General features: G+C 41.8%; 1 protein-coding gene across 5 annotated transcripts; it reads right to left on the bottom strand.

Annotated features, from left to right (window-relative positions):
* Positions 1-4,437: 4,437 nt before the first annotated feature.
* Positions 4,438-25,613, bottom strand: PRPF18 (pre-mRNA processing factor 18). Of its 5 annotated transcripts, XM_083575324.1 has the most exons (12): positions 25,466-25,603; positions 24,701-24,778; positions 24,188-24,214; positions 18,424-18,531; positions 17,100-17,213; positions 16,147-16,293; positions 13,326-13,373; positions 12,391-12,459; positions 11,917-12,057; positions 6,937-7,008; positions 5,685-5,840; positions 4,438-5,508 (listed from the first exon to the last, which is right to left on the bottom strand). In XM_083575324.1, exons 1-12 carry the CDS (start codon positions 25,529-25,531, stop codon positions 5,428-5,430), a joined length of 1,107 nt encoding a protein of 368 aa, XP_083431450.1. In that variant the 5' UTR covers positions 25,532-25,603; the 3' UTR covers positions 4,438-5,427. The 5 variants fall into 5 exon arrangements, 4 of the variants coding, with proteins under 4 accessions (XP_083431450.1, XP_083431452.1, XP_083431451.1 ...); XR_014539408.1 differs by lacking the exon at positions 24,188-24,214 and having other exon boundaries at positions 6,937-8,430; positions 10,617-12,057; XM_083575326.1 differs by lacking the exon at positions 13,326-13,373.
* Between the last annotated feature and the right edge of the window lie 1,995 nt (positions 25,614-27,608).

Genomic DNA, 27,608 nt, shown 5'->3' with positions numbered 1-27,608 from the left:
CCCCTTAGCCAAAAGCTCCTGCTTACTCATTTTAAACTCTACATATTTCTGTACCACCTCCTGGGCTTTAACACTTTAGACTGCAACATTTTCCAGGCCTAAGAAGCTTCAAGGGAATAGTGATTTTTGTTTCTTTCTGTCAACGTCTCCAATATATTTATTGAAAAGAACCATTAGCCAAGCAGTTACATTATACTTTTATAGGCAAAAAAGTAATTTTATAAAGATCTAACTGCTACCTCCTCCTCTCTAAGGCTGGAACACCATCTTTGCCACCAAAGGCAGCATTCCCAACCTCTTGTGTTGGCTCTTTGCATGGTGAAACAGCAGCCAGGTATAGCAAGGGGAGCTCAGCTCTTCCTACATTTACAGCATTTCAGAGGCACCACCTCCCCCACCCCAATGAAGGGGGATTTGAGATGCACTTGCTAGCCAGGTGGAAACAACCAGCAGGAAAAGAGCCTGCAGAGGAAAAGTGTGTGCAGGAAACAGTGGTCCGCCTGTGTGCACAGCAGTTTTCTTCCCACAATCCCACGCCCCTAAAAAACCAAACAGAAGGTTGGGAATCCCACATTTGTCACTGAATGTGTGTACCTTTGCCCTACTCTGACTGAAGCTTTTCCAACACATTATAAAGATTCAAAGTAAAGTTATAGTTTAAATTCCTATTTAAAGGCAATTAACTGAACAAATATGGAGGACAGGCTTATGGTGCCAGCAAGCAAAAAAACAGCCCAACTCAACACTTACTGACCTTAGTAAGCAACCAGCATCTCAAAAGGCCCTCTGCAAAAATCCTCAGAGGGAGTTTCTCTCAACATACTGCAGGAGAGCTTTTCTAGAACAAGATACCCTGCCCCTTCCCAAATTCATCTCTAAAACCCTGCCCTGTGCCATTCTTGGCATTGTTGCTCTTTATATTCTTTTGAACGTGTGAGAGCTTTTAAAATAAAATATTGAGCAAGCTAGGACAATACACCAGTTATCAGGAAAGGAGATGCTAAACCACTGTGTGAAGTAACCACACCACTGCCTCCCCCCCACCCCCAGTGCCTCCAGGAATGCGAGAATGTGCCCATAAACTTGGTATCATCACACTCTGGAAACAAAAGTCCTGTAAGAAATTCAGTCTCAACTGCCACATTCTGGAGGAACAGACATTCTTCTCAGAGTTTTCTATCTGGCCTCCCAGACAGATACTGGAGTAAAGAGCCTCCAGTCTTCCGTGAAAAGCAGCTGCCACAGCAGCATTCACCCTATAATCTGTGCCTAGTGACTAAACAGAACAGAAACAGATCAAAACCCTTTTAAAAAATGCAAATATGTTTTATTTGCTGCTTATTCAGTTTCCTAAAGATGAAAATATCCTGAATTGGCAGAACTTGAATTGTTCATAAGGTACAACAGGATCAAACCCCATGAAAACCCTGCCAACTTCAGTGCATGCAAGAATCTGAGCTGAGAGAGACTTCCAGAAGTTTGTCAAATGAACTACTAAGACAGTTTCAACCATCCTAAAAGAGAATAGTGCACCTGGACTATCAATACAGTATTCAGAGACCAAAGCACCTACATATTTACAAATTAAGAACCTCCTACACTCTATCTTCCAGCCATACACAGCAATAGAATCTCAAGTATTCAAGCGGTCCTAAATAACCCTCCCTCACACAGTAATTCCTAATGTCCCAAGTTGTTATTAAATAATCCAAAGTGCCCATTAGGTCAAAGTATCCACCCACACCAGAGAGGCTGCCTGGTGTGTCCTTGAAAGATTAAATGTTGTGGACGCATGTCTTTCCTATCAACCTCTGTGAAAGGAGAGAGGGAGGAAAGTGTACTGTGCTTCTTGCTTCAGAGGTAATAATATTGTTACAAGTCTCTCCAAGTGAAAGCACAGCAGAGGTGCACACCTTCAGAGGCGGCTGCTTCCTGCATCTCTGGATGAGTTACTGTTCTGGGCCTGCTTCCTGCCATTTGGGAGTCATGCTTGTATTCGTGGTCAGTGCACAGCACACAAGGAAAGCAGCGAGTTTTACTCCTATTTATTAAAAATAAACATTTTCTGCAATAAGAGTGGTTTTGTCTCCATTTTAAAGAAAATTTTGCCTGAACTATCAGAAATATGGGAAACACAGTCTTACTACCATTATTCTGAACAAAACTGATGTACATTTGAAGAACTTAAGCTGCAAGACACATACTTGGAAGTCAATGTGGATACTGTTCAGTAAACTGTCACAAATTCATTAAGCTTCAGAGCTGTAATGGAAACGTCATGGACCAGAGAACCTTGGCTAATCTGCATACTTTAGCTATTTGCAATTAGCATGGTTAGCATTGTTATCTGCATGAACATTATGTATGCCAAGGAACAGCTGGTGTAGACATTTCATGTGTTCTGTTAGCCCTCACATCAAATAAGGCAGGCACTGAATTAACTTAAAGGCATTAAAAGTGCTGTTGAATGCACCCTCAGAACTTACATTTTCATATTTTTCTGCAAGCTGAACACTAAACACTTAAAACAAAAAAAATTTTTCCTTCCAGTAGCACCTTAAAGACCAACTAAGTTAGTTCTTGGTATGAGCTTTCGTGTGCATGCACACTTCTTCAGATACTTATCTGAAGAAGTGTGCATGCACACGAAAGCTCATACCAAGAACTAACTTGGTTGGTCTTTAAGGTGCTACTGGAAGGAAAAAAATTTTTTGTTTTGACTATGGCAGACCAACACGGCTACCTATCTGTAACTAAACACTTACTTAATGTTTTCATTGCAGCCTATGTCCTGAAAATGACCCCCCAATCCCTACCATGTACACAGTAAGAATGAACAAGTATAATTAAGCTCAAACTCCTGAACCTGACTGCCTCAATGACTTTTTCCTTCCATATAAATCTGCTTTTGCTTTTGAGATCCGTTTTGAAAGAGCTAATCTCGGAGCTTATCAACCTGGACTATTAGGCAAATGATCAGTCTATGTCTGGTGTGTCCCATTTCTGCACATATTCATTCTTAAATCCATTCCATTCCATTGTTGCATTCATCTGTGCATTGCTAATACACACAAAATACTACCTAGAGAGCATTCTGTAAGCAAATACTTTTATATATAATTTTATTGAATTTCCTATTTTTTATGAAATTGACTTCAAATTAAATAGTTGCATTGTTTCATGGATTGACTTCTCACTCATACCTCCAAAGTGTTTCTGTTCAAACTCTTTTCTACTGTTATATATCACACTCTTACCTTACAGAAATCCCTCTAATACAATTACTTTAACATTTTTTCTTCTGCTGCTCCCATCTCGTACATATTTTATCTCAATGTATGCCTTCCTAAATTTACTTTATCTTAAAATACACATTTCTGCTATTTTTTGAGAAAAAATATTGAATTCAGCACCACACTATTACTTCCAGTAAAAGCATTTCTACTCACCAGATGAAATGAGCACCCTTCTCCCCCCACCATGCATTGTTCTGGGGCTTCTCCTGACCCTCTGGGGCAATGTGGGGGAGATGTAGGGGTACACAAGGGGACATGGGCTGCTGCAAAAGCCATGCTGCACTAGCAGAAGTCACTGAGCTGGCTTCCACTAACACACTGAGTTGGTGAATCCATCCGGGTACCACAAAGTTCAGAGAAACATGAAATCCCAAAGATAATCATGTTCCAATCCGTATCTCTAAATGAACATTTTCACTTAAAATGGATTAGTTTCTTGCTGAAAACTGTGTCTGGAAAGTATAGTTAGTTGATGCTTTATTCATGGTACAAATATTTTGCTTTTGTTTCTAAATCTGTCAGCTTAAGAGCATGCAAACAAACGGAATGCATTCTTCACCATCTTGACAGTCCCCTCCACCTTCCCTCCCAGCCTCTCTTTCACCTCTCCTTGGGTCAAATGTCAGATGGTAGGAGCAGAGAACTGTCATTTTACTGCAGTTCTATAAAGGGCTATTCACATGTATGATGGCATTAAAAATAATGATAAACTACTTCAGGAGTATTCAAACTTCCATTATTTAGTGGTAACAAAGAAATCTTTACAACTTATCCCTGTGTGACGGAAAAGTTTGTTTACTGATAAGGTTGAGTCACCGAGTGTTTCTCCCCCTGCCAGCAAAGAGTTAACTGGCCAGAGTTGCAAGGGAGGCGGAGTGGAGGGAGAGACTGGGAGAGATTCCTGGGGTCTGTGAGGAGGTGAGGAGAGCGAAGATGCAGACCAGGTTAAAATAGGCAAGGCATAGTCCCAGGCGTATGGGTCCTCTGACGGGAAAGGGCAACGGTGGTTCTGGGGCCAAGGAGGATTTGGGGGTCTGCAGGGAAACAGTCCAGTTCCTGAAGTGGGAGTGGAGAAGTCTGATCTATGGAAAATGCGTAGAAGAAAGTAACCTTAAGCCCAAACAGCATACAGCCTATAACCTGAGACAGTTTACGTTTTAAAAAAAAAGCAACAGCACTGTTTGTTACATTTCTGTGGAAGAGGAAGAACCAAAACTCCTTCTTCAGATCTGTTACAATAAAGTCTGTTTGCAACCTGTTTTTCCAAAAGAAAAACCCACTGTCGCTCGTGATTCATTCTCCATTGGGGATTTCACCTGAGGGAAAGGGAAACAGGGCTGGCGCACGGGCGCCAGGAAGAGAGGGCACCGCTGGCCCTGCTCCTGGTAAAAGTCGGAGAAGGGTTCTCTGAAAGATCTTTTCCTTTTACCTGTTACTTAACAGTGTAATTATCATGATCCTACAAATTATTGTTCAAATTTTGGTGCCAGAAAAATCCTCCAGACTCCCCCCAAAAAGACAAGATAGCATTTTATAAGATAACAAAGTCATAATGCACAAAGACAGAGGTAGCAGGATACCAGTTTAGCTGGACCAGTTCTGTTCACCCTAAAGTTCTCACACCACAGTGTGGAGTTAAGTGTCCTGGTGACAATCATGAAAAATAATTTCTGATACAAAAATCAATGAATCAATCAAAAGCTTGGGTGCATTTCTTAGAAATATATTTTTCCTATAAATGAAGTACCAAGAAATTAAAATGGTCCTATGTACAATGATAAATACAACTCATGTTTCAAAACTGTGATGAAATCAGTCCTTATAAAGCAAGGAGGCTCAAAATCTAAAAGGCAAGGTAGAACTGAACTTTTGCTCTGATAAAAATTAAAGGAAAACACACACATATACAAACTTGTCCTCAAGCTAGCGAGACAAGCCAGCAACATGTTCCAGCCCAGGACTTGAAGAAGACATAAAGGTTCATCAAAAGACAAAATGAATATGATCTGTGCGACTGAGCCTCAGTAAAGCCGCATGCCTTTCTTCTCCCACCCCAGGTCACTCCAGTTCCCAAACTGAGAGCATTTCATAGAGACTGCTTTCTTCTCTCATAACCTGCGTATCCACATTGTCACAGCGCATTGTACTCCACACATTTGGATGGGTCGGTAGGGAAATGTTTCTGGCAAATGGTCATCAGCCTCTTCAAGCCCTGCAGAGATAAATACAAGAATGGCATGCTGGTAACCAAGACCAGACGCGGGAGAGTTGCAGCCCCGGGGCCGAACGGGGCAGGTTTAAGCCTCCTATTTGTGCTTACAAATGCTGAACGCTTAAGATTAAAGAAAGTGACTCTCCGGACAATGGATCCACCACTCTTTATCTCACCTGGATGTATTTCCTCTGAGTTTCATCATTCAGAACGTGAGCCACGTGCTTTGAGAAAATCTTCTCTCGACCAGTTCGCGCATGGATGCCCACCATAGTGACGCCGATAGGCCAGGGAGCGTTCCCAATGGCCATCTGCAGATAGGCATCGTTAGCCTGCAGAAATAAAGGCAGGCAACTGACGGACAAGGCAAAAGGCACCAGGGGAGGCTCAGAGCCTGCAGGGACAGCTAAAAGAAAGCCAAGAGCCCCATCTTCAGATTTTGTGGCTAATAGTTCTAGAGCCACAGGCCAGAGCACACCTGCAGTCCTCATGCTTACAAGCTTTATGCAAAATGGCTTCACAATAATTATTACTTTCACTGACAAGGCACCAAAATTAGCATTTCTTGAAATAGTAAAAATCTTACTAGATCAGTTTAAAACAAAACACAAAAAAACCACTATAAAATACAGCATTCCCCAGATCTCATTAATCAACACAGAACTTTTCAGAAGCTTGGATAGCGTTACGTGATTAACCCACCCTGCCGTCAGTGTCTGACAATGTCCACATGCAAACCTGAATGTTAGCCGGTCCAAGTCTCAAAGAATCATACAATGCAATATGTTCTCCCATCCCTGCACCTGAAGGTCTAAACAACAACTTATACATGTTTGAACCTGCATTTCTATGCTTATTAGAGCTAATAATATTTCTCTGAAGGGTTAAGCTAGAGACACTTTCACATCCCTTAATGCAGGGGTGGGGAACCTCCAACACGAGACCTAATTAGGCCCCCCAGGCCATTTGGCAAAGTCACACTTAGTCGCCTATCGTCCAAAGTCCCATATGACATCAGATGCAAGTGGTTAAAAATACAGCTGGGCTAGGCCAAAAGGGGCTTCAGGAGCATTGCCAATCAGCTTCCAAAGAGCCCTGCACAGTGATTTGAAGTGCTGACGATCAGCTGATTGTGGGGGCTACAAAGCACAGTGCAGGGTTCTTTGCAAGGAGTCCTGGGCTGGACTTTGAAGCCCCACTGATCAATGGTGCTTTGAAGTCCCAACAGTCACCTAATTGTTGGGGCTTCAAATGTCACTTCACATCACTGTGATACCAGGTGATCGAGAGGTAGATGCGCCACCCCCCCATCAATTTATTTATTTTTTGCTCGAGGGAGTGATGGAAGATGAAGATCTGGCCTGCACCTGCCTCAAGCCAATTAAGCCACAAAACACAAATATCATTGACTCTGTAAAAGTTCAGTACCTTCACATACTCCCTTTGCAGCATGAACTTGATAATGTCCGTTATTGATTCCTTGATGTCCGCAGGGATATTCTAAAGACAAAACAGTAAATATCAAGTAGGCAACGAAACTCGTGATTCTCATACCACACTCTATCTTAAATAAGACCACAGACATGATCAACCCTCACAGCCAAAAACGCTTACTTTTGGAGAAAGTAAGAACTAGCCAGCCTGAGAGAAACCCCGCTCCTTTGTGGACCCCGCCTGAGTGACTGAAGCAGGCACACTTCCAGAGCAGCATGTTAGTTCCTTTGAAAGCGAGCCGTTCTGCTGCACTGAGAGTGGCGGCAAAAGCCAATCACACCTAATACAGAGACAGACCAGAATTAGAGAAGCTTGACCTCAAGTGGGTAATTATGCTGCGACAAAGAACACACCTTTGCGTATGAGTGGAGGGTTCAGACTTACAGGAGCTTTTATATATTTGCAAATCTGCAGGGAAGCAGCCAACCCCACTAATTTGCTTTGTCTAGAGTACTGTTTCTCCTTGCTTTTCCCAGCCACCCCACCAACTCAGCCACCACTCCCGTCGTGCTCCAGCTCTGCTCCAGGCTAGGAGAATATGAGTGGCAGAGGCAGGCAGCTCACTGTTGCCATGCACTGAGTGTCCTCATGGCTCTGCTTCACTATCCTTGGAGAGAAAAACATGAGCACTGGAAGCTAATCCACTAGGATAAATGAGGTGTCTCCCTGCTTATTTAACTTATATGCAGAATTCATCATGCGAAAGGCTGGGCGGGATGAATCCCAAGCCGGAATTAAGATTGCTGGAAGAAATATCAACAACCTCAGATATGCAGATGACACAACCTTGATGGCAGAAAGTGAGGAGGAATTAAAGAACCTTTTATTGAGGGTGAAAGAGGAGAGCGCAAAATATGGTCTGAAGCTCAACATCAAAAAAACGAAGATCATGGCCACTGGTCCCATCACCTCCTGGCAAATAGAAGGGGAAGAAATGGAGGCAGTGAGAGATTTTACTTTCTTGGGCTCCATGATCACTGCAGATGGTGACAGCAGCCACGAAATTAAGAGACGCCTGCTTCTTGGGAGAAAAGCAATGACAAACCTAGAAAGCATCTTAAAAAACAGAGACATCACCTTGCCGACAAAGGTCCGTAGAGTTAAAGCTATGGTTTTCCCAGTAGTGATGTATGGAAGTGAGAGCTGGACCATAAAGAAGGCTGATTGCCAAAGAATTGATGCTTTTGAATTATGGTGCTGGAGGAGACTCTTGAGAGTCCCATGGACTGCAAGAAGATCAAGCCTATCTGAAGGAAATCAGCCCTGAGTGCTCACTGGAAGGACAGATCCTGAAGCTGAGGCTCCAATACTTTGGCCACCTCATGAGAAGAGAAGACTCCCTGGAAAAGACCCTGATGTTGGGAAAGATGGAGGGCACAAGGAGAAGGGGACGACAGAGGACGAGATGGTTGGACAGTGTTCTCGAAGCTACCAACATGAGTTTGTTTCTTTTTAAAAATAATCTTTATTACTTTTAAGACTTACAAGAAAAGAAAAAAGAGGAAAAAAGGCAAGAGAAAAAGACAAAATAGAGCAGAAAAGAAAAAAGAAAAAAAGAAGAAACAATACAATACAATATATAAACAATACAAAACACAACCTTAACACACTAAACTAAACAAAACAAAACAGCAACAATTAAAAAACATATACCATACCATTTCATTACTCTTATCTTTCATTCCCTTATTTCATCAACCTCCTCTCACCTCCCTTTTTGTATTCCACTTCTGTTACTTGTTTCAGCAATTCCTTTCCATCTTTCTCTATTTTTATCATTATGAATATCTTAACATATTTTTAACCTTATTTTCCATTAATACTCAAGTACTTATTTATACTTAACTCCTTAAAACATTTCTGCTAAAGCCATAAAGTTTCATTCCAACAATTTTCTAACACTCATTAATTTTACAATATTTCTATATATAAACTTTAAACTTTCCCAATCTTCTTCCACCATCTCTTCTCCCTGGTCTCGGATTCTGCCAGTCATTTCCGTCCATTCCATATAGTTCATCAACCTGGTGATCTTCTGACTGAGGCTCTTAAATCTTTTCCAAGTCCCTTCTGCAGTTTTTCTTCATATTCTTTGATGCTGAAGATGCTGAAGAGCAGGTCTCGGGGGGGCCCCGACCCAACCATGCCCCCATTCCCTCTCGACAGGCCAGCCAACTCTCCACAGCTAGAACCAAGGTCCATACAATATCTCAAATCATGTTTCAAAGCTCCTCCAGATCCAAAGGCCCCCACAACTCCAATCACCTCCTGACCCAGATTCAGGACCAAAAGGTCAGTAAATCCCTGCATGAAAGAGTCTATCCAACCTTCCTTCTCCAGTCCAAGCAGGGCTCCAATCTTCAAATTCTGACTTTTTCTATATTCATTCATAAAAGGCCTCCACTTATAGTCCTCGATTTGCCTCTGTAAGGCTGGGGCTCCCACTTGTATTACTTTAGGTTCAACAACAACAACAACTTTCTCCTTCGTCTTCTCCCCAGTTTGTCCTGTCAAAGTAGGTTCCTGTGTCAAATCCTGAACAATTTCTGTATTGATGATCACTTTTTGTCCCAAATTAATCACTTTTTGTCCCAAGTTCTCAAGTTTAGTAGTCATAACATCCGTCTTCTTGTGGAGCTGTTCCAACGAATAGCTTATCTTACATAATACAGTCACTAAGGCTCCTTTTGTCGACATTCTTAAAATCCAAGGTCAATCTCTGATTCTCACAGTTCTTATCTTGCAGCTGGAAAAACCCCAGCTCCACTCTTGTAACAGTTTCAAAAGCTCCCTCTAGAGGGAAACAGTCTCCACTTGTATCAATCCTTTCAAACACAATTTAAACTATAAAGTTAGTTTCAATTTTCAGTTACTTTTCCCCCTTTTTAAACGCAGAAGGGGACAATGGAAAGAATATATTTCTCTTATTTAGCCATCTGTCAACATACTTTCTGTTCACAGTCAATGAACTCTCCCAAGACGTCAATCTTACTGGCAGCCCGTTTCCAGGTTCAGAGCAGTGGTAATTTGATTTTTCACTCTCTCCTGCAGGCTCGCTAGGTTCAAAATTTCCCCCCTCTTCTCCTGCTTCCAAGGGGGGTTTAATAGTTTTAACCGATGGAGATTTAATCCTTTACAAAAGACTTTCCAAGGCTTTAACTTGCAACGTCTTTGCTTCAATCTATTTACAAAAGAGGAAGGCGGACTTCCTGCTTAAAACCTTCCCGTTTCGATGCCAAATTAATAAATTTAAAGATCCAATTTTCCGTTCTACTCACGGGTAGTTGTTTAAAATCAAATTGTCCACAGGAAAAAGTCAGCGCTCTCCGGCAACAGCGATGCGGCTTCACTCCGTGAAAGAAGCAGTCAATTCGAAGCACCGCACCGCTCACCTCACTTCGCTCCGGATCCCCAAATCAGGGTTTTCCCGCGAGTAGGGGAGGCGCAAAAGGTGCCAGCCGAATCCCAGGTTCACAAGCTTCTCCTGCCTGTGATTTCAGTGGGTCTCCGCCTTCGCCATGGCGGTCAGACCCTGATTTCCACGGAGCAAATTCCTCCCGATCGGAGGAACTCCGCCATTGCCTGGAGGCGCCAACCCAGAAGTTCTCCGAAGCTACCAACATGAGTTTGACCAAACTGCAGGAGGAAGTGGAAGACAGAAGTGCCTGGCGTGCTCTGGTCCATGGGGTCACGAAGAGTCAGACACGACTAAACGACAACAGCCTCACCCATCTGTCTTCCCTCCGCCAATCCCTTGCCTGTCCCCGCCTTCTTCCATGCCGCCAGTCACGGGGTGGATCTGCCTGTCACTGACTGGCTCCACCTACTGTTAGTCTTCCTGCCTTCTCCCCTACCATTGCCAACTGTGCTGCTCCACAAAGCTCCTGCATCCTGTTTTCCACAGTGTGGTGAGTTCAACACAAGTGTGACTAACAAGAGAGCTGAGTTTGGCTCGAAAAAAGGTTTCACATCTCTACTCCTCTTCCATGGATTTCTATGTGACTTCCTGTGGGTTACTGCACATCAGCCTTAATTTCTATCTATAAAAAGGGAATTACTGTCTTGATCTTGTGCACAAGCAGACATGTTGAAAAAGTGAATGTTAACTAAGACTAGAAAGAAAACTGGCAAATTAAAAAATGGCCATGTCAGTGGATCTGAAGTAGAAGATCCAGAAAGGTATTTCATCCCCTGGTATTGTACAGATTAGCGGTCTGTTTCACTTCCTCCGTCTGTGAAAAAGAAAATGTCACTGCACACACTCCATCAGGGGTAGGGAAGCATTTTGGCCCCAGGGGTCAGATCTTTATCCCCTCCCCACTCCACCGGCCAACTGTGACAGGTGTGTGGGAGCACCTGATGTCACAGTGACATCCCAAAAGCACAGCAATCAGCTGGTTGTTGGGCCCTTTGCAATCCCTGTGTTCAGCACTTCACTAGGGTTGAGCACAGTGCTTACAAAGTGCCCGAAAATCAGCTGGTTGTTCCCCATTTGGAACACACTGAGTAAAGCCCCTTTAGGCCAAGTCCCAACCTTTCCTGCCTCATACCTGACATCACACATGGCATCAGATGTAGGGCCGTTGAGCATGGCTTAGCCAAAACAGCCTGGAAGCCCAATGGTGAGGCTTACAGGCCAACTTTGGCTCACAGGCTGGAAATTCCCCTCCACTGTGCTACATAGTTAGAAAAGGGTGACTGAAAAAAGCAGTCTTGCTTAATTCCAGAATCCCTAATACGGCAAAACCTTTATTAGGTCAATCAAAACATCACAAAACAGTGTGAGATTCTGAGTTCTCATCATCAAGCTAGATTGTAAACAAAGTGTGGAATGGAGGGTAAGAATTGTCTGCTGGTAAAACATTCATGCCTAAATCTAGTAGAAGACTTAAGATAGTGTGTTGCTGAAGTTACCCTTTTCCGAAGTTTTCTGAACAGAGGTCTCAGGTATGATTCTGTCTGCTTCTGAGTGGCGCTGTTTAGTTTGCCTTGTACACCACGTTTCACATAATCTTCTCTGGCGTTCAACTCCTTAGCCCAGACTCCAAGAAGAAACTGAAGATGACAAACAAATTTAAGCCATACTGCCACACAGTGGCTAAATATGAACAGTGTCCATAAACTAAAGCTGCAACCCCATTCATTTACTTACAAAGAAATAGTACTTGCAATGTTAGTTAATTCTGGATAGATATGTATCTGATTGGGTTGTAATTATTTCCCAGCCAGATGGGCGGGATATAAACAATAAATAATAATAATTATTATTATTATATCATACTATAAATGAATCGACATTTTCCATGTAATAGAATAGTCCTAGAAAATGATGATGCCCCAGCCATGATTGCTTACAGGCCAGAGGTTCTTGCTTGTTAGGCTAATTACCTTCAAGAATTTGGTTATGATATCCATGTCTTTATGGTCATCCCCTTGTCCTAAAGATTCTCCCAAAGCCTGCAAAAGAGATTTTCCAATGAGATGTCTTCCAAAAACAAAAATAGCTGATGCAAGTTTACATAAAGAACATAATATTACAGATAAAATTAGGAAGTACTTCACAGTGTTTTTGAAAGGTTCTCCCTTTAAATTTCGTAAGTCAGGGTTGAGAATGCTAACCAAGTCACATCCCAGTGTTTACTCATCTATTCTATGGAATTTTTCAGTTTGTTCCTCTGACCAAGAGATTCCCCAGAGAGACACAGCTGAGTGCAGATATGACATGTTATCTCAAGAGTGGTGTTGCCCTCCAAGACACAACAGAGAGGATTCAGAGGCTCATCAAATCCAACAATTGTCTTCCATTCCTGCTGATCATCAGGAAAGGTCTGGTTCCTTGGGCCACAGCTAGCGCTACCCAAATGATGAATTTCTGGTAAGAGATGGGGTACAACTCCTGAGGATGGGGGAGATGTGTTTGGCAGGAGCCCCACAAGCCTCATCATGTGGACTTTAAACTAACCCTGCAGGCAAGGGAACCCAAAGCCCAGAGATAAGAACTGAGCCATTTTTGAGAGACAAGAAAGGAAAACACAGGGCAATGAAGGCAATGCCTAGCAACTTTCCAGTAAATACAGCACGAAAACTGACAGGGTGAGGCACCCATAGATTTCAATGTCTATGTACTAACTAGCACACAGCAGTATGGGAAACTAACAGGATGATTTTAATACCCTAATACAGGCAGGTAAGTTGACCCAATAGGTCTCATTGACACTTGATGGGACGAGGCTTGTGAATGGATGTTAGAAGTGATGGCAGTATCTTGTTCTAAAGGAATAGAGTCCAGAAAGGAAAAGGGACACAGACACAAGCACACACACCTGCACAGAAATCCATGAATCTGAGAGTGGAAGCTCTGTTGAAAGCATCTGGGTAAGGATAAAAGGAGAGAAAAACAAAAGTGGCATCATTGTGGCAGCATACTACAAATTACCCAGCCAAGTGGAAAATGTGGGTGATGATTTTTTACAACAGATTACAAAAAGAGAATATGATGGTTGTAATAGAGGACTTCAACTGCCCTGGCATCTGCTAACAATCAAACGTCTAATAAATTTTTGCCTTCCTGATCAACCTGCCAAAGGAACAAGGAAGGAGCTGAGATCTCGGACTTAATAAAGACCTGCTTGATGAAGTGAAAGTGGTGTGAGCCTTGGGGGAACTGTATCATCTTGGAACGTGTGATATATATATTGTGGCACAGCATAAGTCTGCATGCAACAGGTCTTAGGTTCAATCCCTGGTGTCTCCCAGTAGGGCCATCACTGAATCCTGAAACCCTGGAGAACTGCTACCAGCCAGTGCTGATTCTCACCGATCAGTGGTCTGCGTTGGTCTAAGGCAGATTCCTATGTGATAGCAAGGGAAATACAAACAAAGCCAAGTTGGATTTGTACCTTGGGCTTTAAGGAAAGACAGCTTTAGGAAGCCATAGAATTCCACGACTAGAAATTCTGAATAAGAAAAAAAGAGCACAAGTGGAATGGGAGATTTTCAAATGTGGAAATAGTGAAAAAACAGTCACAAACCATTCCAGTGAGAAAACAGGAGACATCCAAAGAGGCCAGTGTGAATGCACAAAGAGCTCTCCAATGAGCAGAGACTTTAAAAAGACACATCCAGGAGACAGAGGGAGGCATATATGAGGAAGGACAAGTTTGATGGAGGATCCCAAACCTGTAAAGATGGTTTCAGCAAGGCTGAAGCCTGGAAGAAGCAAAAGCTTGCAAGGGATGCTAAAAACAAAAATATAGGGATTCACTGGATATGTTCAGAGCCAGAAGAACAGGAAAGGGGTAGGTCCGCTGCTTGGAGAAGATGAAGAAATTAATGACAGGTGATGGACAGAAGACAGAACCACTCAATTCCAATTTTGTTTCAGTGGCCCCTAAGTGGAATTGTATTCAAACTGGGGAAAGTAGAACAAATGCTATGAGGTGAGGCAGCCCAGGGACACTGCTAATATGTGAGTTCAAGTCCCATGGGCCAGATAAATTAAACTGCAAGCTGTTGAAGAAACTTGTAGGTTTTATTTCAGAGACAGTTCCTGTAATCTTTGTGAATTACTGGGAAACAGATGAGGTTCTGTAAGACTGGAGTTGGGTAAATATTGCCCCTATCTTCCAAAATGGGGCGGGGGGAGTTGGATCCGGCCACTCAACTTAACACTGATACCCAACAGATTATTAAGTGTCCATAAACATTTGAAAACAATGCACTGATTATCATTCATCATGTGTTTAATCTAGAATAAATCATCCACATAAGCCTTACCCTTTTTTGAAAGAATTAATGCTTTGGTAGTTCATGGCAATGCAATGGACATAGTGTATCTTGATTTCAGCAAAGCCTCTGATCAAGTCTCCCGTGATATTCTTATTCACAAAATGATTAATATGGGCTGGTCAATTCTACTGTTCAGTGAGCAACCATAATCAGCAGGTGCTCCTTTAATGGCAAGAAGTCTCAAGAGGACTGCTACAAGGCCCTAGCCTTGGTTCCTGTGCTATTCAAACATTTTTTATAAATGACTAGGCTGAGGGCATAGTGCAGGCATTCCCAAACTCAGCCCTCCAGCTGTTTTGGGACTACAACTCCCATTATCCCTGACCACTGGTCCTGTTAGCTAGGGATGATGGGAGTTGGTAGTCCCAAAACAGCTGGAGGGCAGAGTTTGGGGATGCCTGGCATAGTGGGTATCCTTATAAAAACTGCAGATCACATGAAGCTGAGTAGATCTAATATCAAAGAACAGAGAATCAAGATTCAGAATGACCTTGACAAGTTGCAACACTGGGTCAACATGATGAAAGTAGAGATAAATGTTAAGTCCTGTAAACAGGTACAAAAAGGACAGAAGTTTAAGATGGGGAAGACCTGGCTTAGCATTAAAAACATACAGGTGTCCGAGTTGATTGCAATCTGAACATGAGCAGGGCAGTGTGGTGTGGCTCTTTATAAGAAGTTAATGTAATTTTTAAGTGGCGTTAACAGAAGCATGAGTGTTCGGATCACAAGGAATAGAGTTCCACTCTAATCTATGCAGCTGAAGAGTAGTGCACCCAGTTATTTGGTGCCATGCTAAAATACACTGATAAACTAGAGGGTGGCCAAGATGTTGATGGGTGAGGAAAACACGTCCTATGAGAAACAACTGAAGGAGCGGTTTGTTTAGCATAGAGATAAGGAAATTAAGGGGAGACGTGATAGAAGTCTCCAAGTTCCGGCTTCCTTAGGAAGAGACTGTCTCAGGTAGAGAGCACATTTCAAGCCATTATAGCAGCAAGCATATGGGGGAACCCATAATAAAATTCAGGAAGTCATTAAAAAGGCATAAAAGGCATTAAAAAGGCATTAAAAAGAAAGTCATTAAAAAGGCAATGGAGGGGGTGCAGGTTTCTGCCAGCCTCCATGCAATTTAACCACTATGGACAACTGTTGCAGAAATTTCTGCAGTCCAATTGTCTCTTGTCTAAATAAATTAGTAGGAAATTATAAAATTATACAAATGAGAATTATGCACATTTTCTCAATCTGCATTCTTTTAGCAAGTAGCAGAATCCATCTTCTCTTGGTGCAGAATTTATTTACCAGCATGGTGCCTTGGTCACAATTTGAAAACAGTAAAAAATAATATAATACCTCCAATTCTTCAATTGTTGTGTTCTCTTCATGGACTTTGAGATCATTCTGTGTATCATCCTCTCCCTGTTCCTGCCCACCCACAATTTCATTCAGATACTGCTGGTCTATCTTATCCAAAGCAGCCTTCAGGTCATTCCTTAATCCCTATGGAAATAAAAACAACAGTTGAGAGTATGCAGAGTTATCCTAGGAACTGTCATAATTGAAACCCTGAAAAAATATGTTTAAGTATCTTACAATTTTTACATACAGAATTTGAGTATCATGGCATCATACTACATTACCCTGTTAGTTGTTTTAAACATTAATAAATAATATCATAAATAACAATACTGTGGGAGTATTGCTTTTATTTGTTACTATATGTATTTTTGTGTTTTAATGTTGTAAACCGCCTTGGGATCCTTGGCTGAAAGGCAGAATAGAAATTTAATAATTGTATAATCATGATTTAGCATTAAGAGAGAGTTCATATCACTGGAGAATCCTACACAGACATCTCTAAGGGCATACTGGGCCTAATAGTAAAAGAAGTGTCATTCACACCAGCAGCCACAATTTGAGTGGTGGCAGTTCTCTTTCTCTGAAGCTGATAAATGCATGAACTGATCCCAAGTCTCACTACAGCAATATACATAAGTTGTGACTTCTAAATTTGTCCTCTAAACAACAAAAAGCTTACAATTGAGGTTATCTGTAAATCCAAACCATTACTTACAACACTAAAGTGTAGTAATAAGTTGACAGAAGGCACTTGACAGAAGTCAAGATGACAGAAGGCACTTTCTGTGTCCCTCTATGTGGGATTATAACATTATATATTTATGAAGTATATACACAGGTAGGGGCACAAGAAGCAGGATATCCATGGCTATAATGTTACAGGTGCACCAATTTTGCACAGGGATAGCCCTTTAAATGATCTCTCTTATGCTTATGCACAGATTTACCTTGTTGACTTCTGGCGCTAGAATTTCTATCTTTCGCAGCCTCTGAAAGGCATCATAATCTGTTTCTCCAAACAGTCTGATAGGTTCACCCCTTTCTCTCAATCTCCTCATGACCTGGAAAAAGTCAAGTGTTTCTTTTAAACAAATGAAGAAAATAGAACAAAAAACCCATTCACATCCCCACAGGGTATTACAACTCAAGCACTATGCTTGCTTATTTTCACGAAATTTATCATTCCTTGCTAAAGAGCACAAAATGGGCAGCAACATACCTAATGATGACTAGTGGCAGCTGTTTAAGGGTAAAGGAACCCCTGACCATTAGGTCCAGTCATGGCCGACTCTGGGGTTGCGGCGCACATCTCGCTTTAAATATAATTACAAAAATTGCACCTCTGATCTATGGAGCATACATGAGTAGAATTCTGTGATGAATAACGGGAGTTTCTAAGCCACGTTAAGTTGGGGACATTTAGGCTACATTTGGGGCAATACATACAGATATATGTCTGAAATGTGGTTGGAAATTAATACATTATCTCCAATGAACTAGGTCGGGGGTTACCCAATGTGGTGCCCTCTGTATACTGTTGGGCTACGTCTGCCCCAACCAGCATAACCAGCAGTCAGGAATCATGCTTAGTTGTAGCCCAGGAACGCTTGAAGGATTGGGACAGATGTAACACAGCTTCCATCCTCTTTCTAGATTGAGCTTTCCAATTTTACAACAACTGAGGAATATGTCTATAGCTTGGAATATTTATTTAAATCAGGATTTGAAAACAGTTCAATATTGTCTTAAAATCCTAATTCAACAGGAAGCCTGTTGAGACTTAATCATGATTAACAAATGTCTGACATACTCAGCAGACCCACTGAAATCAATGTGTTAAGAACATTTATTTCAATGGGTCTGCTCTAAGCATCTCTAACATTAGGCATCAAACAGTGATATCCTTGTAAATGCAGTTATGGTAATAGGAAAATCACTCTCAAAAGGGTAGGGAGGGAGGGAGGGAGAACTCCTGATCTCTTACCTACCTGAAGTTAAGAGTAAGCCATCATTATGTCTGCACTGGCTACAGGTAAATCAGTAAAGTACAAGTTACTGATAAGAAATTTTTGCTGCCTGAAAAGCTAGTCTGATGAATATCCTCATATATTTAGCTAGCTGATTCCCTGGTCTCTTGTACAACTTCATGGGCATATAGTTAATTCATGATAACTATAATTTCACACAGTAAAATATAAATTGCAGATTTGTTAATCTGGTAAAGGCAAAACAATTATCTGCATATTGCCAGCTCCATATATTTGTCTTTACCTCTTGTCTAGAAAGAGTCATAGGCAACTTCTCCTCTGCCAACTCTAGTTCTAATACTGGATTTGATGCAGTTACTGTCTTCTCCTCCTCTTCCTCTTCCTGCTGAACCTAGGTAGAGACAAGGAACATAACATAACCAGTTTTAAATATGGGCACAGAAAAAGTCTAAACTTCCAGGAACACTGATTGCTTCTAAGAGCAGCTATTAGCACTACACAGCACAGCCGACATGCAAAAACCTGACCGTAACTCTAAGACGTGCCAGTAATATAAAATAATTTAGAATTCGCTTTGTCCTGTCTATGGAAGTTTCATATAGATAAACTATAGGCTGCAAGCATTCCTCAGTTCTCCACTCCACAAAGTATGGAAATAATTATAATTTCAGACAAAACAAAGCTAGCGTTTTTGTGAAGAGAAACCTGCTACATACAGTCAATATGGTATTCAATACACTGAAACTATCATGGTGATATGCATAACTCATCAGCCACTCAGAAAATGGGCAAAAGGAGAACTATGTTTACTACATACAGCAACTAGACAACTATATACAGTAACTGAAAACTATGGTTTCCAATTGTGATTTGGAGGCACACTATGGCTTGCACAAACCAGTTTGCCCAATCCAGCTAGACTGGAAAACAATGGGTAAACCAGGAAAACAGAGCACATACAAGGAGGAAGAAGCCAAACCACAGTCTGCCATTACATGTGAACTGAGGCTTGAGAAAATATCAGCTATTACCTGAAATGTATGTTGTCAGGACCCACCCTATTTATTGTGGTTGTATTTTTTGTATTTTTAAAACTGCTTTTTACATTGTAACCTGGCCTATGGGGACGCGGGTGGCACTGTGGGTTAAACCACAGAGCCTAGGACTTGCCGATCAGAAGGTCGGCGGTTCGAATCCCCGTGACGGGTGAGTTCCTGTTGCTCAGTCCCTGCTCCTGCTAACCTAGCAGTTCGAAAGCATGTCAAAGTGCAAGTAGATAAATAGGTACCGCTCCGGCGGGAAGGTAAATGGCATTTCTGTGCACTGCTCTGGTTTGCCAGAAGCGGCTTAGTCATGCTGGCCACATGACCCGGAAGCTGTACGCCAGCTCCCTCGGCCGATAAAGCGAGATGAGAGCCGCAATCCCTGAGTCGGCCACGACTGGACCTAATGGTCAGGGGTCCCTTTACCTTTTTAACCTGGCCTATGACATGAGGGTGAATGGTGGGTAATAACAATAACAATATTTTTCTATGCAAACTATTATACCCTGGTTGAAATGTCTCATACTTTCAAGAAGTGTGATATCAGCCGTTCTCTACCATAGACACAGGTGACAATTTCACCTATCAATGCAGAATGCCATTCAAGCATATCTCTATTCCTTGGGGAAAGCTCCACAGTGCACATCTGGGACCATTTAAGTAGTAAGCAAAAATTACAGTGATTTTTACAGAATAGCAGCCCTAAGTTCATTGTATAAAACAGTATTTTAAAATGCATTAAATGCATTATCATACACCCAAATAGCTGTGAAAAAGAAGTTGGTTATGATAATAAAGGAGTTAAGACCCAGCCAGGGGGAAAAAAAGATTTAAGCCATTTTACCAGTGGGATTATAACAAGCAATGTCTGCACCAAATAAAATAAAATAAAAGTACTTTCAGGACTTTAGCAAATGCACCTTCATTTGCAAAATGTCAGAGTTTTTTGCTTTGTTTTAAACACACTAACAACATTTCAATGAAATGCAGAGATCTGGGAGGCTCTTGGTGAGCTAAAATGTCTCATAGTTTTGTTTATTTGAAAAGCAACTGGCTCCATCCACACTCCTAATATTTTAACCAAGTTTCTCTAAGTGGAACATAAGCAACCAGGTCAAACGAGGAATTACACAGCTACTTGATATTATTGCCATGTAAGTTAGTAAAACTGTAGTGACAGCCAGAAAATAACAGAAACGCTTTCCTTCATAGTTATACACAAGCCAGTGCTCTTTTCTGGGAATACTCAAGGGAATGCAGTACCGGCACCTTTTTTTCCCAAATGTTAAAAGTGTGGCAATTACTCTAACAACTTCATGGTGAGTACCAGCAGCTTTTTCTATTATAAAAGAAAAGCACCCTCTCTGGCAGGCTCCCTCCACACATTCTGCCTCCTTCCTCACTCCAAAGTTATTCCGCCACGGCACTCCATTTCACTCCTGCAGCTATAGGCCTGTGCACAATACGGTATCTCATTAAGTCCTGGCCCCACCAGCTTTCATCGTAAGTCCAATGATGATGGATGATATAAGTCATAACACTCCTCCTTCGAACAGACGTTATAAACCCTATCTTTTCATAAATGTTGCAAAGGAAATAAAAATAACAACATAAAATACCATAGAATCAGAGTTGGAAGGGATCCTAATAGTCATTTAGTGCAATGCAGGAATATTTTGCCCAACAAGGGGCTTGAACCCACGACTCTGAGATGAAGAGTCTCCTGCTCTACTGGACTGAGCTATCCCAGCAATCCTACTTCATTCTTTTTTTTTTTAAAGATATTTATTGAAGTTTTACAAAAACATACGTTTACAAAATGAAAAAAGGTCATATAAAAAGAAAAAGATACAAAAAAAAAGAACATAGAAAAATACATGAAAAAGAAAAAAAAGAATAAAAATACAAAATACAAAAGACAAATAGCTAAAAAAGAATTAAAAACAAATCCGTTTTTTGTAACTTTAAACTCATTAACTTATTTCCTTGGCCTCCTCACACCTCCCCTTTTTGTATTCCCATTTAAATAATCAAATCAGCAAATCCTTACCCTCTTTCGTTTATCTTAACTCTGTATCTTAACATATTATAACTCTATATTTTCATCCATTATCAATTCATTTTTGCATATTCTTATTAACTTTGTTGCTAATGCCACTTATTTTCAATCCAACATCATTTTAACATTCATTAATTTTACAATATTTCTGAAGATAGGCTTTAAATTTCTTCCAGTCTTCTTCCACCAACTCTTCTCCCAGGTCTCGGATTCTGCCAGTCATTTCCGCCAATTCCATATAATCCGTCACCTTCATCTGCCACTCTTCCAGGGTGGGTAACTCTTGTGTCTTCCAATACTTTGCAATAAGTATTCTTGCTGCTGTTGTTGCATACATAAAGAAAGTTCTATCCTTCTTTGGCACCAATTGAGCGACTATGCCCAGGAGAAAGGCCTCTGGTTTCTTCAGGAAGGTATATTTAAATACCTTTTTCATTTCATTATAGATCATCTCCCAGAAAGCCTTAATCTTTGGGCACGTCCACCGAAGGTGAAAGAATGTACCTTCATTTTCTTTGCATTTCCAACATTTATTGTCGGGCAAATGATAGATTTTTGCAAGCTTGACTGGTGTCATGTACCACCTGTATATCATTTTCATAATATTCTCTCTTAAGGCATTACATGCCGTAAATTTCATACCGGTGGTGCACAACTGTTCCCAGTCAGCTAACATAATGTTGTGACCATTATCTTGTGCCCATTTGATCATAGCAGATTTAACCGTTTCATCCTGCGTATTCCATTTTAACAGCAAGTTATACATTCTTGAAAGTATCTTAGTTTGGGGATCTAACAGTTCTGTTTCCAATTTTGATTTTTCCACCTGGAAGCCAATTTTTTTATCCAAATTATAGGCCTCTCTTATTTGATAATAATGAAGCCAGTCTCGCACTTTATCTTTTAATTTCTCAAAACTCTGCAATTTCAATTTGTCTCCTTCTTGTTCCAATATTTCCCAATATTTCGGCCATTTGGCCTCCATACTGAGCTTTTTCTGAGCCTTCGCTACCATTGGTGACAACCACCTTGGGGTTTTATTTTCCAGTAAATCTTTGTATCTTATCCAGACATTGAACAATGCTTTCCTAACAATATGGTTTTTAAATGCTTTATGTGCTTTAACCTTGTCGTACCACAAATATGCATGCCAACCAAAAACGTTGTTAAATCCTTCTAGGTCCAAAATGTCTGTGTTCTCAAGAAGCAGCCAGTCTTTCAACCAGCAGAATGCTGCTGATTCATAGTAAAGTTTAAGGTCTGGCAGGGCAAATCCGCCTCTTTCCTTTGCGTCAGTTAATATTTTAAATTTTATTCTAGGCTTCTTGCCCTGCCAGACAAATCTGGAATTGTCTCTCTGCCACTTCTTGAAACAGTCCATCTTGTCCAATATTAGCAATGATTGAAACAGAAATAACATTTTTGGCAATACATTCATCTTTATAGCTGCAATTTGACCCAACAAGGAAAGCTTCAAATTTGACCATATTTCCAAGTCTTTTTTCACTTCTATCCAACATTTCTCATAGTTATCTTTAAATAAGTTTAAGTTCTTAGCAGTCATATTAACCCCCAAATATTTTACTTTCTTAACTAATGTTAAACCAGTCTCCTTCTGAAACCTCTCTTTCTCAATCGGTGTTAAGTTTTTCTCAAGAACTTTAGTTTTTGACTTGTTCAGCTTAAATCCTGCCACATGACCAAATTCTTGAATCAATTCTAATACTCTTTTCGTACTAGATTCTGGCTCCTGTAACGTCAAAACTAGGTCATCTGCAAAAGCTTTCAATTTATATTGTTTGGCTCCGACCTGAATACCTTTAATCAGACGGTCCCTTCTAATCATATTCAGCAAAACCTCCAGAACCGAAATAAAAAGCAATGGGGAAATTGGGCAGCCTTGTCGTGTCCCTTTCTCTATCTTAAATTCCTCTGTCATCACATTATTAACTATTAACTTAGCCTTTTGTTCTGAGTAAATTGCACTTATACCATTTTCAAACCCTTGGCCCACCCCCATTCCCTGAAGATTTTTCTTCATAAAATTCCAAGAAATATTATCAAAAGCTTTTTCCACATCAGCAATCCTACTTCATAAAAGCTAAGTTCCACAGCATATTTGAAATATGTTAAATTGAATACTGCTAATAATTCTGTCTAAAAGAAACTTGATTTTAATAGGCTTAATGACTTGTGAAATATATATATAGGCCTGACACTACAGGATACTGTAGGATACTATGGGATATATCAGACTATGACCAACCATAATGAGACCGGATAAAATGGGCCTGCTTTAGGCAGTAGATTTTGGGGTCCCAAAAGAAAGGCAGCAAATTGGCAATTATTTAGTTCTATTACTTCCCATTACTAAATTTCCACGCTACAATCCTCACATCCAAACTGCTTTGATACAATCAAAGTGAGGTGGAAAGAAGAGCAAAGGCCTTCCAGGTGACTTATTTGTCATGATGTGTCTTACGTATGAGCTTAGTTATTATTTCACCCCAACTAAACAACAAGAAATGCAAGCTGCATTTCATAGCCTTTCAAGAAGTGGGCACTCTTGGCTAACTGGTCGAGGCTACTCAGAAGTTAAAATCTATTAAATTCAATGGGATTTATTCCTAGGTAAACAGGATTAGGATTACAGCCTAAGAAAGGAAGGTATACATCTTTTACGCATTCAGGCCACCACCCCCACTCTCACCCCACAATGGAGCCAGCATCTAGAAATTAGCAGCCTCTACTTTGCTTTACAAAAGGGTTGGTTATATCAGATCCAGGGTACATGCCTGCTGGAGCACAACTTAAAAAGAAAAGCTTTATTCTCAAGCAGCCTCATGCCCTCCACAGAAGAAGCCAAACTATAAACACAAATTCAAATAGCTGCATACTCATGCATGCCTCTTCCTGCATTGCAAACTTTTCTTGGAAACTCATACCTCTCCTGGTGGCTTCTCGTTTACAGGCTAAAGTGCAACAGTGATAGAGTGAACAAAGAATTATTCATTTTTTAATAAATTAAATAATAAAAAGGATAGAGGAAACATAAACACAGCATTCACCATTCATTTATTTTTAACACACCTATTTGTAATTTTTCCTAGCCATCATATTGTAACTGTTTAAAGTAACTCTAATCTCTCTCACACACAAATGTTTTGATACTTTCTTTATCCAGATTCTAGAACTGTAGAAATTTATGCCAACATTCCAAAAATCTCTTAGTTGCATGCCCTTTATAAGTTATTTTATTTAATGTATTAAGATCTGACACCATATATTTCTTTTCCCTGCCTCTTTGAGTAGGGGTTCTTGATTATTCCCATTTTAGTCACTAATAACCATGCTCCAATCCGTGTATTTCCTACTAATGTATTAATACATTTTAAACTATGATTAAGCAGACACTGCACAGCTAGCCAGAATCACTACCATTACTGCTTTCACATTACCTTGCAACCACATCTTTCAAAATATGCCTCTTCTTCCTTCTTGGCCAACTCACTACGCTTAAAGTATTTTTTATTTCCCTGAAAGAAAGGAAAGTAGTTACTACATTGTGATGTTTCATAAACAACTAACATTTCTTCTTTCAGTAATGTGAAGCACAATGGGATGGGCTATCAGGTTCATAACAGCTCAATGATAGTTAACAGGAACCAGTACCAACTAGCACGCTAAGGGGGGAAAGGTGCTCTCATCTAATATACAATGACGCGAATATAAAAAGGCCGCCAGCACATTCTTCCCATATGGTGCATATCCAGAGGCCACTGCTGGCTTCCGGGCACTGAAAAGCCCTGGCAGCCCCCAAGCCAGGCTGGTGCGGGCAGAGCTTTGCTCCCGGGCAGCCCCGATGGCCGCTGCCGGGAGGCTGGAAGGAAGGCAGGCTGCCTGCTTGAGCCAGGAGGGAAACATCTCCCGTGCCTGAATAACGTTCTCTTGCTGCGGCAGATTCTGGGAGCGGCGGGGGACCAGCTCTCTTTCGGGGAAGCTCATCCCACTCGCCGGCCTTCGTGTCCCCCCCGCCCCCCCCGGGGGCGCCAGAAACACCGGCGAGACCGAGCAAGAGACTCGCCGGGCAAAAGCAGCGCTCTCTGGCCAAGGCCGCCGCGAGGCCGAGGCTCCCCCGTCGCGCTCAGGGAGGGGGCCCCGGAGACACCCGCGAGACACGGCAGGAGGAGCCCCGGGCCCCGCGGCGCCCCTCTCCCGCTTACCCCGAGCAGCTCCTTCTCCTCCAGCAGCTTCCGCTTCCGCTCGATCTCGGCCTTGACGACGTCCATGGCGCCTTCGCCTCAGACGCCGGCCGGGAGCGAAGCAGCCCCGCAGCCAAAGCAGCCCGGCCGCGCAGCCGCACTGACGCCCGCCTCAGACGCCGCTTCCGGGGGAGAAGAGGGCGGCCCAGCGAGCGGAGGATGCCGGGATTTCCGGGGGGCGGGGTTGGAGCCGATGGCCGGAAGAGAAGCGGGCGCCGTGTTGGGGGAGGGGGGACTAGGTTGCCACACAAGGGGCCAAAATGGTGGGCACCTTTTGGGAAAAGTGTATTTCCGAGGTTTGATGCCTCAGAACATCACTTTTTGGGGGAGTAATGCCATAAAATTATATATCAATGGAAGGATATTTTAATGAAGAATGTAATGCAGTAACTTTTATGAAGGATTATTTATTACAACAGCAGTCATAAAAGAAGAAATGTGAAACACATAGAAGAAATTAGATATACAAAAGTTCTCACCATGTCACTTAATAGTTGGGTAACCTTTAGCTTTAATTACGGCTTTACAACACCTTCCCATGGAGTGAACCAAGTTTTTCAGTTCAGCTGTAATAATGTGAAACTAAGATTGAATTATTGCCTCTATTAATTGGGTTTTATTGCTGGGTTGCTTCTAACTAACAAGTTTCTTTGGTCGGCTCCATAGATTTTCAATTGGGTTAAGGTCTGGGCTATGTATTTTTGGGCATTTGTTGTTGTTTAGCTGTGTCCGACGCTTCATCGGCATTTTGGGCATTTACGGCATTTACACTCCCATTAATGACACAAATTCTGGCCACACCTTTGGTGTCATACAACCCCAGATCATAACACTAATTAGGTGTTTCACAGTAGGTGTAATGCAAGTAGGATGTACCGTATTTTTTGCTCGATAATACACACCTGACCATAACATGCACATAGTTTCTAGAGGAGGAAAACAAGAAAAAAAAAATCTGAATGAAACAGTGGATGTATCATTTTTGTGCTTCATGCTGTGGCCACAGACATGTGATTTGACAGTGAGTTTGGGGTAGCCCAATGCAAAAATCCTGAGAATCCATGTGGATCTGTGCTTTGTAACCACGTTTTTGCACCATTGTGGCCCCAGGTAACAGTGTGTGTGTCATTTTTTTGGTGCAGGCTGTAGCCATGGACATGCTATGTGATCTGATGGTGAATTTGGGGTGACCAAATGCAAAGATCCTGAGGATCCATGTGGACCCGTGCTTTGTAACCACATTTTAAGTGGGGAGGGAAGGAAAAACACAGAAGGGACAAGGAGCACGAGAGGGGTGTGCGGAGAAGCAGCTGGCTAACAGTGGGGTTTAACGGGAGGGAGGAAAGGAAGGCAAAAGTTTCCCCCCACCCACCCAAGCCAGCCCTCTCTCTCTCTCTCTTTGTCTTTGTCTCTCTCTCCCTCTCCCACCTGCATTTTCCGGCTGCCTGCGATGCTGGACACAGCAGCAGCAGCAGCGGAGCACAGAGAGGAGGAGGTGGTGGCTGTCGGCTGCGCTCCTAGCCGACGGAATCTGAGCCGGGTGGGCTGGAGTTTGAGCAAACACAGCAACTGAAAACAGTGGGCAGTAAGCCCCTGAGGCAGAATGCAGGAAAGCAGCAACCTCCTCTCTTTAGCCTTCCCTCCTCCGCGATCTGATTTTTGCCCCTGTACTCGGGCTAGTCGGCTCCAGGGACCACACATTTGCTCAATAACATGCACAGACATTTCCCCTTACTTTTTAGGAGAAAAAATGTGAGTGTTATAGAGAGAAAAATACGGTAAATCTCTGATTCCTCTCACTTATTTCATTTTTTTTAAATGAATATTTATTCAATTTTCCAATTTTATACAAACACAAAAAGAAAAAGAAAAAGAACAATATTAAAAACCAATCAATTTCGATAACAATTTTTCAATAACATGTGTCAGAGCTGCCCGAGGTCCCAGCTCACAAAGGACCAACGCCGCTTCGTTGTTAAGTACGAAAGTCTTTATTGAAGTTCAGTTTCACTTCCAGAGCCGCAGCGTGCAGCTCTACGTCTCAAACTCTAGATCGCTGATGCTCCGTCTGAATCTCCTCCCCCCAGACACCAGTTTAAGACTC

The sequence above is a fragment of the Podarcis filfolensis genome (genome assembly GCF_964270895.1).
Source record: "Podarcis filfolensis genome assembly, chromosome: 10".
Classification (NCBI taxonomy): Eukaryota; Metazoa; Chordata; class Lepidosauria; order Squamata; family Lacertidae; genus Podarcis; species Podarcis filfolensis.
This window is presented reverse-complemented; position numbering and strand designations above follow the sequence as displayed.